The 16,082-nt window shown below is 40.1% G+C and overlaps 1 protein-coding gene across 2 annotated transcripts; it reads left to right on the top strand.

The window, feature by feature from the left end:
• The first annotated feature begins 408 nt into the window (after positions 1-408).
• si:ch211-204d2.4 (uncharacterized protein LOC100003662 homolog) lies at positions 409-10,177 on the top strand. 2 transcript variants are annotated; one of them, XM_034122337.1, is made up of 12 exons: positions 409-642; positions 3,424-3,571; positions 3,700-3,756; positions 4,259-4,307; positions 4,447-4,544; positions 5,450-5,581; positions 6,194-6,283; positions 6,383-6,451; positions 6,541-6,611; positions 6,828-6,891; positions 8,214-8,291; positions 8,594-10,177. In XM_034122337.1, the coding sequence occupies exons 2-12, from the start codon at positions 3,431-3,433 to the stop codon at positions 9,032-9,034; spliced, it is 1,290 nt and encodes a 429-aa protein (XP_033978228.1). In that variant the 5' UTR covers positions 409-642; positions 3,424-3,430; the 3' UTR covers positions 9,035-10,177. The 2 variants fall into 2 exon arrangements, with proteins under 2 accessions (XP_033978228.1, XP_033978229.1); XM_034122338.1 differs by having other exon boundaries at positions 423-642; positions 3,427-3,571.
• Positions 10,178-16,082: the final 5,905 nt, after the last annotated feature.

Below are 16,082 nucleotides of genomic sequence, written 5' to 3'. Positions count from 1 at the left end.
GTTTACACTCCCTTTAGACCTGCTCATTTATAAGAAACAAGTGTGTGTGTGTGTGTGTGTGTGGTGTGTGTGTGTGTGTGTGTGTGTGTGTGTGTGTGTGTGTGTGTGTGTGTGTGTGTGTGTGTGTGTGCGCGCGTGCGTGCGCGTGTGCGTGTGCGTGTTTGTGTCTGTGTGTGTTCGACCCAGTTCTCAAGTTGCTACCTGAAGAGATAACATATCGCCCGCAGTTCCAGGAAGAAAGATAATGCGCACGGTTTATGTATTTTCTAAATAATAGCCCCTAAACACGTGTGTAAAAACAAAAAATAAAATAAGCAGAGATGTGTTGAGCAGTGCAGTTCCTCTACTGAGAGATCAGAGCAGAGGAGGAGGACCCGGGGCTCAGAGGACGCATAGATCACATCCGGGGCTGGTTTATTCTAATAACGAAACGTCCAACCCGGAAAAAAGACAACTCTTCTCTAAGCCGATCACTCAAACAAACAGACAGAGAGCTGCACGCCGGCTGTGTGACTGTACGCGGTGTCTAAAAGTTAGTAAAACTTTGTCTAACATGCTCGTTGTTCACCGGACTCGGGTCTCTCCTCTGTGCTTCGGAGCCGTGCGGGGCGCTGGCTGTGGCGCACACTGACTCCACACTGGGTAAGTGCTTTGGGACTGTGTGTGTGTGTGCGTGTGTGTGCTCCCGCCTCAGTGTGTGTGTGTGTGTGTTATGAGGCCAGAATAATGTAGGTGTGGCAGGCCGTTGTTGGATCTGGTGAGTCAGTGCAGGTCATCTGAGCTGTCTGTCTGCCAGATCACATTTCAACTTTTTTTGTAATACTCATAATCACGTTATAGTGTGCAAGCCCATGATCTGCTGTTCACTCAGTGGTGTGAAACCCGTGCCTCCACTGTGGTCAATAATATGAACACCCAGCTGTCACTAGAAAGCAGTAAAGAAGATGAATTGTTCTTAAATAACAGACAGTGTTTAAATATGCCACAACTTCCAAGAGTCCAAGGTAACGTCATCATGTAGCCTGTTTTGTCAAAACCAATCCCAAATATATTACGATTTATCTTCAATTTTGAGTTATTTTTAGCTACTTCTTATTTTGAATCCACCACTTTTCGGGGTTAAATATTGTAATTTTTACAGCGTTATTTTGATCTGTGGGCGGCTTGACCTTGAAGCTTAACTTTAATTATAAGAATAGCCTTTCATGGCACTCAAGGTCACCCTACATGACATCAGCAACACAGCCTCAGCAATACAACGTCAAATAAATCAACAATAAGCAACAGTGCATAGCAGTTAAGCTAGTTTATTAACATTGTGTTACTAAAAGTTACAAATTACAAGTGCAGTTTTAAATTCTGTAATGGATTCCGGTATGCTGACACTTTAAATAAGATGAGGCCCTCCCCAGCTCTAATTAATAAAATCAATAGACCGTCATTTTCACTTTTAAACAACATCATAAATTGAAAGAAAAAATCATTTTGGAGCAGTCCCTAAAATGTGAGGCCTTGTTAGTTATATAAAGTGTATGAAGCTGTTCAAATGAGCTTTACCTCAAACACATAAGCAACGCTCACATTTCTAACTAGAGTTGTATTATTGGATTTGTTGCCGGTCAATCCATTCAGCTTTAAGTTTAACTGTTGTGAACCTCTAGAGATTGTCAAACCTGAGAGAATTAGCCATATGGTATCTAGTTTGGATACGACTGAGTTTCATTCAGGTGTAGGACTGAGCAAGTGTGAAGCTCAAAGTCAAGAGATCTTTGCCTGTTTTTTTCTTTCTTTTGAACTTCATAGAAGAACCTAACAAAACTGCTAGAGTATGGCTGACATCAATCAGTTTGTGCTTCAGAAAAGAGGTTTACCTTGTCCACAAAGAAAGCAGATGTAAACTGAGTGTAGGTGGGTTTCACTTCACTGGCCTGAATGTGGTTAAACATGATGACATGACACTGATATTACTGCTGCAATCTGCACACAGCATCCAGCCCTCTTATACGCAAACTTTATTGACATTAATGAATGTGTGTGTTAGTCTGTTACTCTTCAAAGCTGAAGTAACTTGTGGTTTGTAGAGATTAAGACTGTCTGAGTTTATTGTTAAGTTTTGCCTAAGATGCCACAACCTCACCGCTGTTTCTCTCTGCAATGGTTGAGCCTGATGTTTTCCGATACCCCAAAATGGTTTATGTGTGTGTATGTGTGTGTGTGTGTGTGTGTGTGTGTGTGTTGTATAAGTCCTAGCGTGGGTGTTTGTGTGACCTCTGCGGCATCCTTTTCTCTTTTCCATTCCACTCAGAGTTTCTGCAAAATGGTTTGAATCTTTGACCTATTTTAATGGCAAATGTAATGAAGGTTTCAGAAATGAAATTATTTACAGGAGTTTCACCGGGACAGGGAAGATGAGTTTAAGAGGCTGCTGTTATTTCTCTGTCTCTGTCTGTTCATTGGGTCATGTGTGTGTTTGTACTCATTGGAAATGTTCCTGGAAATGTATGACAGTCTTGTAAAAGTATTGGCAGAGGCCTCAGTCATTCAGTCTGGACCATATATTTTATTTGACTGTAACGTTATATTCCTTGTTCTTAATATATGAAAAAATTAGACACAGATGTGGCCTAGTTTGCTATCATATTACCTTTGTAGCCCAGTTACATTTAAGTGGGGGGAAAAGCAGAACATTTGAAAGAAAAGAAAATCTGCGTTGCATCTGTGAGTACTTCATGTTACGTTTGCAGAGATGAAAAAGTGTAGAGACTGATTCCCTCCGCAACTTAAGGAGGACGAGATTATAAAATATAGCTTTCTGTAGGCCAGAAGTCGTCTGACTCCCCCTCAAAAATAAAAAAAAGTACTTCCCTGGAAAGCAAAGATAAATAAATTATCATCAGCATACCTGAGTGTCCGAGCTGAATGAGTCTTTTTTTAGAAATTGGTCAGCAGCTCAGTGATTCATATGCATGGCATCGTCTTAATGAATACATCTCACCAGCTCTCTCCCCTCTCCCCTTTTTCCCATTCCTCCCTCCCTCTCCTCTCTCTTCCCTGGCCAGTGGAAATGTGCGTGTGTGCAGATCTTGAGTGCAGTCTGTAATTTTTGGCTGTGGTGAAGGGCCTCAGCTCAGCCTCGGGCTTCGGGGTTTGCTGCTCGGCCTCAATCACGTCACATGAAAAACTGCTGAGTCGGAGTGGGTCTCTTTCTCCCTGTGTGTGTGTGTGCGTGCGTGTGCGTGTGTGTGTGTGTGTGTGTGTGTTTCAGCAGTAAATGAAAGTTAGTTTATCCTCCACATCTGCTTCTCTGCCTATCTGTCCTATACCATCTCTTTCTGTTGCTCCTCTCTATATATTCTTCTCATCTGACTTGAGTTTCTGTCTGTGTGTGTGTGTCCATGTGTGTGTCCTGGTGATATGTGATAGCAGCAACATGCCGTACGTGGACCGGCTGAACCGTGTGTGTGGCTTCCTGGACGTCGAGGAGAAGGAGAACAGCAGTCGCTTCCAGAGGCGATACTTCATCCTCGACACCCAGGAAAATACTCTGCTGTGGTATATGGACAACCCTCAGGTGCTCCACACAAAAATGCATGACACACACTTGCACAAACAGCAAGAGGAAGTGAAATTGACCAATAGGAGTGTGTAACCTTGGACTCTGAGCCAATGACGAGTGTATGTGTTTGTGTTTGCATGCAGAACCTGCCCAGTGGAGCTAGCTCTGTTGGCAGCCTGAGACTAACCTACATCTCGAAGGTAAACCATTTCCCTTTAGTGTGGGTTGTAGTAGTGAACTGCCTGTGCAGAAGATCTCAGCCGTTTGGACACAGAATTTCATACAAATATAAACATGTAAATAGGCAGCACAGATTGGCATTATCTATAGTTAATGGCCACATGCCGAGGCAGACTTTGTGAAGTTTTCCAGATGTCAGAGCGCTCCATGAGCTAACCAGAGATAATGACATCTGGCTGCACTAGAGTAGTGCTGACAGCTCCTCCCTGGACACTCTGAGTCAAAAAGTCTGCAAAGATATGACATGTTTCTCCTCTTAACTCTCCTCTCTTTTTGTCTACGCTCCCTTCTCTCCACTTTTTCTTTTGTCTGTTCTTGGGCTTTTCTTCTCTGTTTGTGTCCTCTCCTCTGCTTCCTCTCTTGTCCTCTCCACTCGTCTGCTCTCCTTTTCCTTTGTCTCCTCTTCTCTCCTTTTGATATCACTCCTTTCCTTTTGTCTCCTCATCTCTCTTTGTATCTCAGGTGAGCGAAGCTACAGTGAAGCAAAAGCCAAAGACAGAGTTCTGCTTTGGTGAGTTTTTACAGGGAGACACGCTGAACTTTGCTTATGCAGAAACACATTAACGCATGAAACGTATTGACACGTGATAATATGATATAATGCAGTTATTATGGATATTCATGGAGTTGTTTATTGTCTATTTCTGCAGTTATCAATGCAGTTTCTCGAAGGTACTTCCTACAAGCCAACGATGTAACCGACATGAGGGACTGGGTGGCGGCTCTCAATAAAGCCAGCAAGATCACTGTGAGTGTGACACACACACCTGCACACATGCACAACATAACCAGACGTATTTCGCTAATGCGCTGCAAGAAAAAGGCTCAACGAGAGAATTATTTCCACCTGAGCACAGGAAGCTGCAGTTTGTGGTGATGTGCCTGAAACCAGTTTGGCCTGAGTGGGCGAAAATGCCAGCAGGCTGCCCACAAAAACCCTGTGACACTTGTTGAATGAGGAAATTGTGAATGTGCATAAATGTAAGCGATAAAACTCACGTCACTGTGGTGGAAGTGTCAAAAACACCATTGTCTTTACGTGTGTGAGTGAATATGCCATGCATATTAGGTTTGAACATTTGCATAATATTTCTGCGAGATGAGAGAGTCCTTGTTGAATGGCAAATGACAGAGTGTCTATCTTTTTTTCTCTCACCTGCCCACTGACATAGGAAGCTGCAACGCTTACTCTCTCTTTCACTTCCTCTTTGACGCCTTTTTTCAGCTTCCTTGGCCTCAATAATGGAACCAATAAAGTACTTCCTAAAGCTGAGGGACACCATTTTAAATGCAGTTACTTATCATAACCTGTTTTTGTTACATTTAGTATAATGTGACCCCTCTTCCTCTTCCTTCTTTAATTACTGCAGTTTTCCACAAAATGCACCTCATATACAAGGTTGCTTTCAAACTATTGTATTTGCAAACAAAGTTATTTGATTGTACCATAACCTTTTCCAGGTTAAGGATGTTTACATTGAAACAACCCTTTAGACTGTGTTGGATGTTTACAGTTGCATTTTTGCAGCATGGAGAGTCCCAGTTGGAATTTAACCTCTGACCCCTGTTAAAGAGTAGCAAGCTGTACTAACTAAGCTCCACTTGTTAAGGCCACACTAGTATATGTAAGTCTACGTGCTGCTCTGCTCACAGGTTCCCAGATCTGGCCCCGCCTCCCTGAGGTCCGATGTGACCGCAGTCATCAGCGACGCTCAGGGAGTGAAGAGACAACACGCCTACAAGACTGAGATCATCGGGGGCGTGGTGGTGCACACCCCCATCCAGGTAATGGAGAGGAAGCTAGGAGACAACCAGGGTTGGGAGGGATACTTTAATGGAAGTAATGTTACCTGATTACTCTCTGTTAATTTTGGATTACCTCAATATCAAATGCAATGCAAATAAATAAAAGAGAAAGGAAATATCAATAAGATGTGTTTTACTGAGTGTATTATGTAAACACCAGAACAATGTAACCTCAGAAAAGAAGAAACCAAGATAGTTAGTATCAAAAAGTAGGCGTATAGTTTCACACTTAAAGTGTTAGCCTACAGAACAGTACAGTTTACAAAGAAGAAATATAACAGTAATCTGATTACGTATTTTTTTAATGTCACTGTAAGGGAATACAGTTACCTTTTTTTCTTGTATCCTGTTTACGTAATCCCGTTACATGTAACCCGTTACTCCCCAAGCCTGGATATAAAGATATTAAAGGTGACACGGATGGCGTTAGAAGACAGAATCAGTGTTTCTAAGCATAGTTTTTGTTCTGTACAGCTTGCTCTTGGCCTCCAAAACCACATTGTGTGCAATCTGATATATTTTGAAGATGGTGGTAACAGTGGCCACAATTGTTGAATCGATATTGAAGATGGCATGTGTGAAATGTTTCAGAATGAGTGCGAGGAGGCAGAAGGGAGAGAGAGGAAGGGCAACAGGCCAGGCATGCTGAGGTGCGGTTACTGTGTCAAACAGGGAAATGTGGTAAGTACCAAGCCACTTATAACTGATAAAACGCTGCTTTTAATGAAAAAAAAAAAAGCTGCATGTGGAAACTGTAATGTGGCTCTGTGTGTGTTTCAGAGGAAGAGCTGGAAGAGGAGGTTTTTCACCCTGGATGACAATGCAGTTAGTTACTACAAGTCTGAGATGGTGAGGAGCCAGGCATTTTGTATCTTCCCCTAAAATGTGTGTGTTCTCTTTGTCTAGCCTCGTCTGAATTGTGCTTTCGTTTGTCCCAGGATAAGGAGCCTCTACGGGCCGTTCCACTGAGGGACATTCAGAAGGTCCATGAATGTCTCGTGAAGTCAGGGTGAGTCAATGAGCCAAATTCTCAATTTTACTTTCTCACGATTTGGTCCTCTACTAGTGAATACTCTGATTAAGAACAGATATAACACTGTATGGTGTACGCCTGACCACTTCCTATACAGATATGAATTCAGAAACCAGAAAAATACAGATTGTAGATTTTTGGCACACAGCTACTATCTAGCCTTCTCTTAAGCCTCTGATTTCTGTCCATCAGGGATCTGCTGCTGAGAGACAACCTGTTTGAAATCATCACCAGCTCCAGGACCTTCTACATTCAGGTACAATCCCAACTTCCAACATACAAGAGATGCACGTTTTAAAATATTTTGGATGCTATTTGGCTCTAGATGAAAGCATTGACTACAATAAACAAGTTATTTTGACGGTAAAGCGTAGAGGGTCTATAGCAGTGATTCTCAAATGGGGGTACGTGGACCCCTAGGGGTACGTTGGGGTACTGCAGGAGGTACGTGAGATAAACAAAAAAAAGGTTAATTAAAAAAATACCATGCATGATTTCAAAAATAATCTAAGTACAATAAGTTAAATAGAAAACACAATTTTACATAAAATATTCCTTTAACCACCAAGGGGGTCCTCATATAAACATGTCAAATGTGTGTATTGTATTTTATAGTTTTCCATAATATATCATTTTGTTCATTGGTTTGTTAAACATATATTACTTCAATTGAAAAACTCCGTTATATTCTTTTTTTTCATGCATAAAGATGAAAATATCCTTAGTTTGTTGTAATTCATGTATGAAGGAGTTAATCAATCACACACTGATGGAACATCACTATATAATTATTTATATAGTCTTTTTCTTTAAAAGATGTTCGGGTTCGGTCAGGGCTGAGAAAATGTTTCAAAGAGGGTACATGACTAAAAAAAGTTTGAGAAGCACTGGTCTATAGTCTCAGCTGTATCCGTCCTGATGTTTTGAAGCTGTTTTCTCTCAATGCTCTGCTGCTGATGTGTGGCACGAGCTCCTCTTTTAGGGAATTAAAAGTTTGTTTTTGTGAAACGGGCAAAGCCATCTGTTAGCATAAGGACAATAACTTCCTGTTGCCCCCCCTGGGAGAACAGCTGACTGAGACAGTTGGGTCGGATCAGATAGGAAGTACTGGAGAGAGAGAGAGACAGCCTGCAAGCATGAGCGCTTTTATTTTTGTTTATGCGAGAGAGAAAAAGGAAGCATGGCAAACATTAAGCAGAAAAAAGCACAAACACATAACCAAGAATAGATTGAACACACACCGTGACCACATGCAGACATCAAAGTTAAAAATCATCTTTTAATAATAGTACGTCTGTTTTTGCTTAATTATCTAGAACAGTTTGTTGTCACTATTGTTTGGAATGTTGTTCTTTGTCCTTACTTACTATGCAGTGGTGAAACTCAACCTAATAGCTTCAAACATTTATTTGGCTGCGGTTTTAAGGATCACTTATTTGTGATTGGCATTTGATGACTTTAAGAAAAACATTATTAACTATAAACTATATGACCAGCGATAAAACACAAAAGGTCAAACCAGTAAAAAAGCCAGTGTGAAGTTAGTGCAAGGCTTGATGTGCTGCTGTCTCCCTGCAGACAGACTCTCCAGAGGAGATGCATGGCTGGATCAGGGACATTGAGATGAAGATCCAGGACTTCAGGGGCCCCCCCAAGGTAAACGTCAACTCTCCCAGTGGTGTAAAGCAACTAAGTAGAATTACTCAAGTACTATACTTAAGTTCAATATTGAGGCTTACTTTCAATATTTTGCTACTATCAAATCATATGATAAACTGTATATGATTGAGAAATGGGCTAATCTGCATAATGAGTACTTATTTAGATGCCAATACTTTTGTACTTTTACTTGAGTAACATTTTGAATGCAGGACTTTAACTTGTAACAGAGTATTCCTACACTGTGGTAGAGAAAAGTAATCCTCTAATATGATTATATCTTTCTTTCCTACTTGCAGGGCTTATCATTTTTGCGTGCGTCCTCTCTCTATCGTAATCCCAATGCCTCCTCAGCGCCTCGGGGTCAGCAGGGGCACGACCTCCGACCGGCCCTGATGAAGTCCTGCTCCGTGGCCCCCGGCTGGCAGCCCTGGACCCCCGTCCCGTCCTGCGAGCCCTCCATCCTGGACGCAGAGGATGAAGACAGTGCTTTCAGCTCTGCGCCCACCTTGCCTTCTCTCTCCTCCTCCTCCACTTCCTCCTCCACATCCTCCTCCTCCAACTCCCTCTCCGCCCCTAACCCTTGCCCCACTGCTCCTCCAGCAGCTTCCAGCTTGGGCATGCTCAAAGCGTCCGGAGACGTGGCCTGCGGGCGTCGGAGGCACCGCTCGCAGCCGCAGCCTCACACTGGCTTCCCCTTCAGCCTGGACGACGACGGCATCCGCACCACAGACGTCTGAGTACACTCTGCTCAGACTCCTGTGTTGGTACCTGCTTTAAACTGAATGTGACTGGTAATAATAGTATTCCTTGCTAATGAAGTGACACTGTGAGCATCTGACTTGGCGCCATGACGTGAGATCAAGGCCGGTCTTGTGGCTGTTTTGCAGACGAAGGATGCGCACAGCTGGAAGAAAACCGAGAGGCGCAGTGTTTGTTGTTCACAGGACTGTGAAGAAGTACAATGGAGTGTTCAACTTCCTCTGAAAACTTGAATAATCTTGTTGTTAATTGTTCTAGCAGACTACGAATTATCAAATGATGGCTTTCAATCTGTTGCACTTGCCTCCACTCGGAGATTTAACTGTCAGCAATAATGTGTTTTCACCCCTGTTAGAAGTATTTACCAAGAATAGTGTTTAAAGGCATTTAGACACACTAATATCCATTCCTTTTATATTCAAGCTTTTTTTCATAAAACACATAGTTTGGGTCTTTTATAGTTGTTTTTTTTAGCCCAGCAGTGTTAGTTTGCCTCTTTCTTCCTGAGTCACACATTACGTGACATCAATTTACCTTAGTTAATAATTAACTAGCATTTGTTTACTTACATCTTATCAGGTGTCTGGGGGAAAATGTGTGGGTCTCATTAAAAAGGTACAAGCTAACTGAGCAGCAGCTTTTATATGTTCGCACTATATTTTAAACATTAGCTTTTAATATTTGGCTAAAGTTGGTAAACTGTGACTCCTTAGCTTTTAACAGAGAACCTACCGTAATAATATAGCAGTGTTTTTAGATGGTACTACCAACATTAGAGTACAGCTGATCAGCCGGTTGACAGCTTTGTAAATGTGATTTTTGTTATTCCAGCATTATGTGGAAAAATGTGCCACTACTTCTGGTAATTGAATTGTAATTGCGCACTTTGCTTTTCTCTTTTTACTTATTCTTTTGTGCTTTTACAGCAGATATTACAGCTTCCTCCGAGAAGATGCCTCGGAGACTTAGTGTTGTTACAGCAGTAGACTAACCCTAACAGATTCACCTCAAGACGTCATTGATGTGGTACCGTGGTCACGCCTTTTCCGTTTGCTAAGATGTGTGCACTCGTCTGCCTGTAATGTTAATTTTCTTTCTTGTACATTAAATAATGATTTGTATTCGTCTTGTTTGAGTTGTTTTTGATTAACTTTATTTTAGTTTGTCTTTTCACGCTGCCATCTAGTGGCTCCTGGGCAGTGGTGAAAGTAGTGTACTTAAGTACTACAGTATATATATTTTTACTTTACTTGAGTATTTCCTTTTAAAGCTACTTTATACTTCTATTCATCTTTCAGAGGCAAATATCATTCTTTTTTCTCCCCTACATTTATTTAACGTCATAGTGACTAGTTACTTTGTACATATAATAACACATGATACGCTGTTATGGTATAATGTGGTACTGTAGTACTAATCTACAAAATGTCACATATTTGAATCGCTCCAAATTGACACTCTACCGATACTAAAATGCTCTTTCATGTATAAAAACTGGATAGTATAATAACCATAATTATATAATACTATGTAAAGATCCATTCTGCAACAAGTACTTTTACTTTTGATGCTTGAAGTAAATTTAGATTAGATGAAAATTGTTTTATACTTATTATTCTGAAGTAGGTTGTTGAGCAGGGATGGGTACTTTAATTTTAATGCAATTACTTTTTTAAATCAGGACTTTTACTTCTAGTGGAGTATTAAAGACCATAGTATGTGTACATGTACTTAAGTAAAGGATCTGAGTACTTCTCCCAACACTGCTTCTGGGTCAATTCACATCAAAATGTGCTTTCGATGGAAGTATTTTAAAGTGTTATTGTTGTTTTCTCTCCCGGCTGCTAGAATGTCCATCTCCCAGGCATGCAAAGGGTCAGGACTGACGTATTTGATCTTTAGCACCTATAACTCATGCTTACGTTACGCTGACACAATCACAAGCATGCACGCCTTCCACATGCCCCTCCGGTGCCAGAGGCTGTGTTAAGTGAAGTGTTTCACACGTCCAGTGCAAAGGTCCATTAGGTAAAATGCCTGAAACTCTGTCCTGACCTCCGTCCACGTCCCTCTGCCTCCCAGTGCAGCTGCGTGGCTGCAGGACGGGCAAGATTAAAATGTCTCCGTCGAACAGTTTAAATTGTGTTGGAGGTGAAGAAAAGAAAAAGGCCCTGAGTGCCCGTGAAATGTCAGCTGTGTTGAAATTAGTTTTCAGTCTGTTAAAGATAGAGCTCCCCTAGGTACTGAGAGAACTCCAAGCAGAAACATGTGGCAGGAGATTTAGTGAAGAAACAAAAATGATAGAGATTGGAGGATGAACTTGTTGACTTCGTGTATAACAAACTCCACACCTCATACTTTTAGTTACACATATTAACTTAAAACCTTTATTTACACAACAACAAAAAGAAGTGAGAATTGTACATATGCACATCCCGAGAACAAGCAAATACACTGTTTATTGAGTCAAGGCTGTTTAAACTTAAAGATTGAAATGAATTACTAATTCAATGACCTCATTAGTTGTGCATAGAGCAAAAAACAGAATACTACCAGAAAATATATATATATAATTCAAAGATGAGCGACATAGAAATAAATGCAACTTGAAGCATCAGTTTGCACGGACTACTTTATGTGTATCTCTGTAGTTGGTGTTAAACTGTGGACTTCTTTACCAAATGATTTAAAGGGCTGTATCATCTTTAAGAAAATGTATAAAGATAGAATAATTAGACATTATGAAGATGTCAGGTAACATGTTTCGCTGATGGGAGATTGTTGTGTTGACTTTTGATTGTGTTTTTGGTTTCATGTTACTGTACGTTTTGGTTGTAAGCAGCTGTGATTTAAAGACCATCCATTTTTGAGTGAGGGGCAGGACAATAAGATCTTCTTCATCATGGGCTACACAAATGGAAAGGAAAACATGCTTATGTTTTGTTTTATAATAATTGGAGTAAAACTATAACAATATAAAAACCCTCCTCTAACTTGTGAGACTAACACACTGATCTAAGACCCCCACCACCACTATAATCTTTCCTCTGAGGAGCTTCTCATCTCTCAAATTCAAAGCCTTCCAGTGCAAACGGGTTGTTGGACAATAAGGAGATAAAGGTCTGCAAAATGGCAACGCACAATAAGCCTTCGAGCTTGCACATAACGTAAAGGTCACGCTGCACTTCAGTTTGACGCCTGTGACTGACAGACAGCTCTGAGGGCACAATGTCCCCTAAAGGTTAATGTTCCCAGGTCTCTCTCTCTCAGAGCAGAGAGAGAGAGAGAGAGAGAGAGAGAGAGAGAGAGAGAAGAGAGAGAGAGGAGAGAGAGAGCAGAAGAGAGAGAGAGAGAGAGAGAGCGAGGAGAGAAGCGAGAGAGAGAGAGACGATAGGAGAGAGAGACGAGAGAGAGAAGAGAGAAGAGCATGAGAGATAGATCAGATCTCTATCTCTCTCCTCCTCTCTTCTCTCTCTCTATCTATCCCATTCTCTTATCTCTCTATCTTCTCTCTCTTCTCTCTCTCTCTCTCTCTCTCTCTCTCTCTCTCTCCTCTCCTCTCTCTCTCTCTCTCTCTCTGCTTCTTTCTGATGCCATAACACTGCTGGTTTCAGATGATGCTCTAAAATATAGTCAGGATCAGTCAGAATGTGGTTTATTGCAGAGGAGGATTTCAGGGGGAAAATACAGGCATTTATCGTCCTGCAAAATATACTTTTCTGTAACAAATGTGTGCAATATAATGTCATGTTGTAGCTGGATGCTAATGCTTTGTTGATGGTTCAATGGTTTGAGCCGTCTTTGCTTTCCACTGTTTCACTGTTATTTCTCTGTTTGCGAAAGAAAGCCACTAGATGGAGCTGCAAGACACCACACCTTCAGGTAGTGTGTCAGCTGGTTTGCAGCTGAAGAAGCTACAACCTCATAAAGAAGTTCTGCTCACTCTGAAACATAATTGAACTAAACCATAATGCCTCTGTGTATCAAACACAATATAAAAGGATTGCAAGAATGATGAAGGGGGATGACATGCAAGCTGCCAAACAAGGACAAAGTACAATCATTGCCTGTGTTTGGGGGACCCTTCAAAATAAAAGTCCAAATAATAAAACAATTGAGAGCTCAAAAGAGAGCCTAATGAGATAGGATGTGTAGAATTAAGATAATATAGTAGAAAATGAAACACACTGTTGACTATATTAAAAGAAAATACTTAGGTAACTATAAATAATAGATTTAGTCAAGTTTCATGGACAAAGAAATGGGTTAAATAATGCCAGCTAAGTGGATACTATACCGCATGACAGTTGGTGGAAAATGAAGATTAAGGGATAACTATTTCAAGTTAATTACAAGTGGCTTTTTTCACATACCATAAAAGTGTTAGGACTGGAGCTGTAATGGTGATTGAGTCACTTTTTTAATGAGTTTTTAAAGCTCTTTGCCGAGTTCACTTATGCAAGCCAATTATTTGACACAATCACATAGATTGAATCAGTTTGTTAAATGTTTAGAAGAATATCACCGCCGCTCAGCTCATGATTTTAAGTCACAACACTCACACTTATAGCTACATTTGTTAAGATTAAACTGAGTGTTAATGACTAAAGATAAGTGGATTTGTTTCTTGTTAGGTTGTTGGAGTTCTCTGAGCAACTTTGATTGCTGATGTGTGATATTTTAACCTCTTCACTTGCCACTAAACCACTAAGTGATGTGATCTCAAGGCACATTTACAGCAGCTCAGATCACAGGCACTGGCTTTAAACAAGAGCGTAACATTTGACTAAGCCTCTCACATGTAAGACTCTCCCTAACATGTGTAATATGAAGTCATATTAATGTGGAACAGCTTTTCCTTCATCTGGACTCGGAGGCCCCGTCTGGACCGCTGCCAAACCCCCCCATTCTCCTCCGTTCCCACATCAGACCACCTTACAAACTGGAGGTGGGGGGGAGGGGGGCGGTTGGAATGTATTTTGCCCTGTGTGATGTGATTGTTTGCAGAGAAATGGGTTGACCTTGCCCTCTAATGCCACACACACACGCACACACTTGCTCTGGCTGGAGGTGTGTGAGACAGACCCGCTGAGTGCAGGAGGTCTGGGACCCCGTCACCACTTCCTCCAGACAGAGAACAGAGGATCCAGTCAGCTGCAGCCAGGATGGGACAATAATGAGCCGTCCAGCCAGCACCTCATTCCAGGTATTATTGAAACCTCCGCCTCTCACTTTACTTCTGCATAGACCAACCACTGCAAACCCAGATTTTCTACATAATTAAAAAGATTTAGTCGTGTAAACCAACATTTCCCAAAAAGTTCTACCTTCAATATTTGTTCTTAGTTTTTGAGTTAATTTAACAAATCTTTATTGATCTTGCTGGTTAAGTCAGCTCCAATTCAAAGATAAAATGTAACTAAACTTATTTCTGTAGTTTATTGATGCATGTGTCTTAATGAAAATGTTTAAGCTTTTTTATCAACTCAAAAGAATATAGTCAATTAGTTGCTTACATTTTTTCGAGCTCTGGTAACTTTTTGGGGTTTACAGTGAGAGGGATATAAGACCATAGACCAAAAAGTAAAACATTAATTACTCAGGCTTTTAAAGATTTAAATGACAACAAATGGTGCTGAGTAAATGTAACAGTTTACTTAAGTTAATGTGACTCTAACCCGAAGGAACACCTGTGGACATTTAGCTTTAAAGAGTGTGTTATCTTAATAGTGTGTGTTAGGGTGCTGGAGTCCAAATAGTTTTCAAATAGTTAATATTTAAATTTTGTAAAGGGGATTATTGTATAATTTTACGATAATCAGATACAAATGTAATGACGTCTGTGAGTTCAGGTTTCTGATGGCTACATAATTGATCATTTTAAAGTTTGATGGAGAATTATTTTAACTCAAATTAAAGTTTTACTTTTTTCAAACTAGGTTAATTTAGTATTTTCCAGTGGCTCATATCAGAATGGTCACTAAGACAATTTTTTTATTATGAATTTGTGTTTTCATGTCGATACAATTGGTTGGCATTAAGCAGAAAAGATTTTGGACACATTCGATACATTTTATTGTGTGGCTACAATATCAGTCTAATCATGTTGTGTTATTGATTATTATTGAATACAAGATCGTTTGTAAACAATGACGGAATTAACCAATGAAACCATAGAGCATAATCCATTTAGTTGATGTATATATTTTTTTATTGAGTAATTGCAACTTCCAACGGGAGAAGTTAGATAACTTCTCGGAAATATAGATTCATTTTGATTCTACTTTTGAAAATCTGGCTGATGCTGTTTTAGGAAACACAAACAATTATTTAAATGTTCTAAATAAATTAACGTAATGCATTGACCTAGTTACCATACCGTGTTGTGCTTTGATGCTCGGAAAAACAGACGAGCGAGTTTTGCCAAATCATTTGTTTCGACTAAAAGTCATGACGTTTGCTCATCAAATATCCTTCCTCATGATTTGGTTTTATATAGCAATTTCTTAGACATTTTTAAATTTATTTTACAGTCTACAGTAATTCTGTGCCAACATGTTAAATAATTATTACAAATTAAGAGTCTAATAATTAATATGAGTTAACATTCGTAGTCATGATTTTACTCCAAGAAAAGTCAATTCTGACCAACTAATGTATGACACACACTTAATGATCAATGTGTTTACTTTTCTTTTTCAGGCAATCACATTTTGTTTATGTGAAGAAGCCTTACGCTTGTTCTTGTAAAACAAGGTATGTCTGTATTTTGACATGATACGTCTGTTTATTCAGGTTTTAGTTGAAAAATGTCTAAAAATCCAACAAATATAATGAATGAGATACACATTTTTCAGGGTAATCCTTCTAAACTGGCAGCCACTGGTATGTCCAGGCCATATTCTTATCGATATTAATTGAATCACCTATTGTTTTGTTTTTTTCTTAATTTTCAATGACTTTAAAATAACCGTTGTCGTTTCAGTAAATCCTAGATTTGTTGTTTGTTGCGGAAATTGTTCAGTA

The sequence above is a fragment of the Trematomus bernacchii genome, unplaced genomic scaffold (genome assembly GCF_902827165.1).
Source record: "Trematomus bernacchii unplaced genomic scaffold, fTreBer1.1, whole genome shotgun sequence".
Taxonomy (NCBI): Eukaryota; Metazoa; Chordata; class Actinopteri; order Perciformes; family Nototheniidae; genus Trematomus; species Trematomus bernacchii.
Note: the sequence above shows the minus strand (reverse complement) of the source record. Positions and strands in the feature narration are given on the sequence as shown.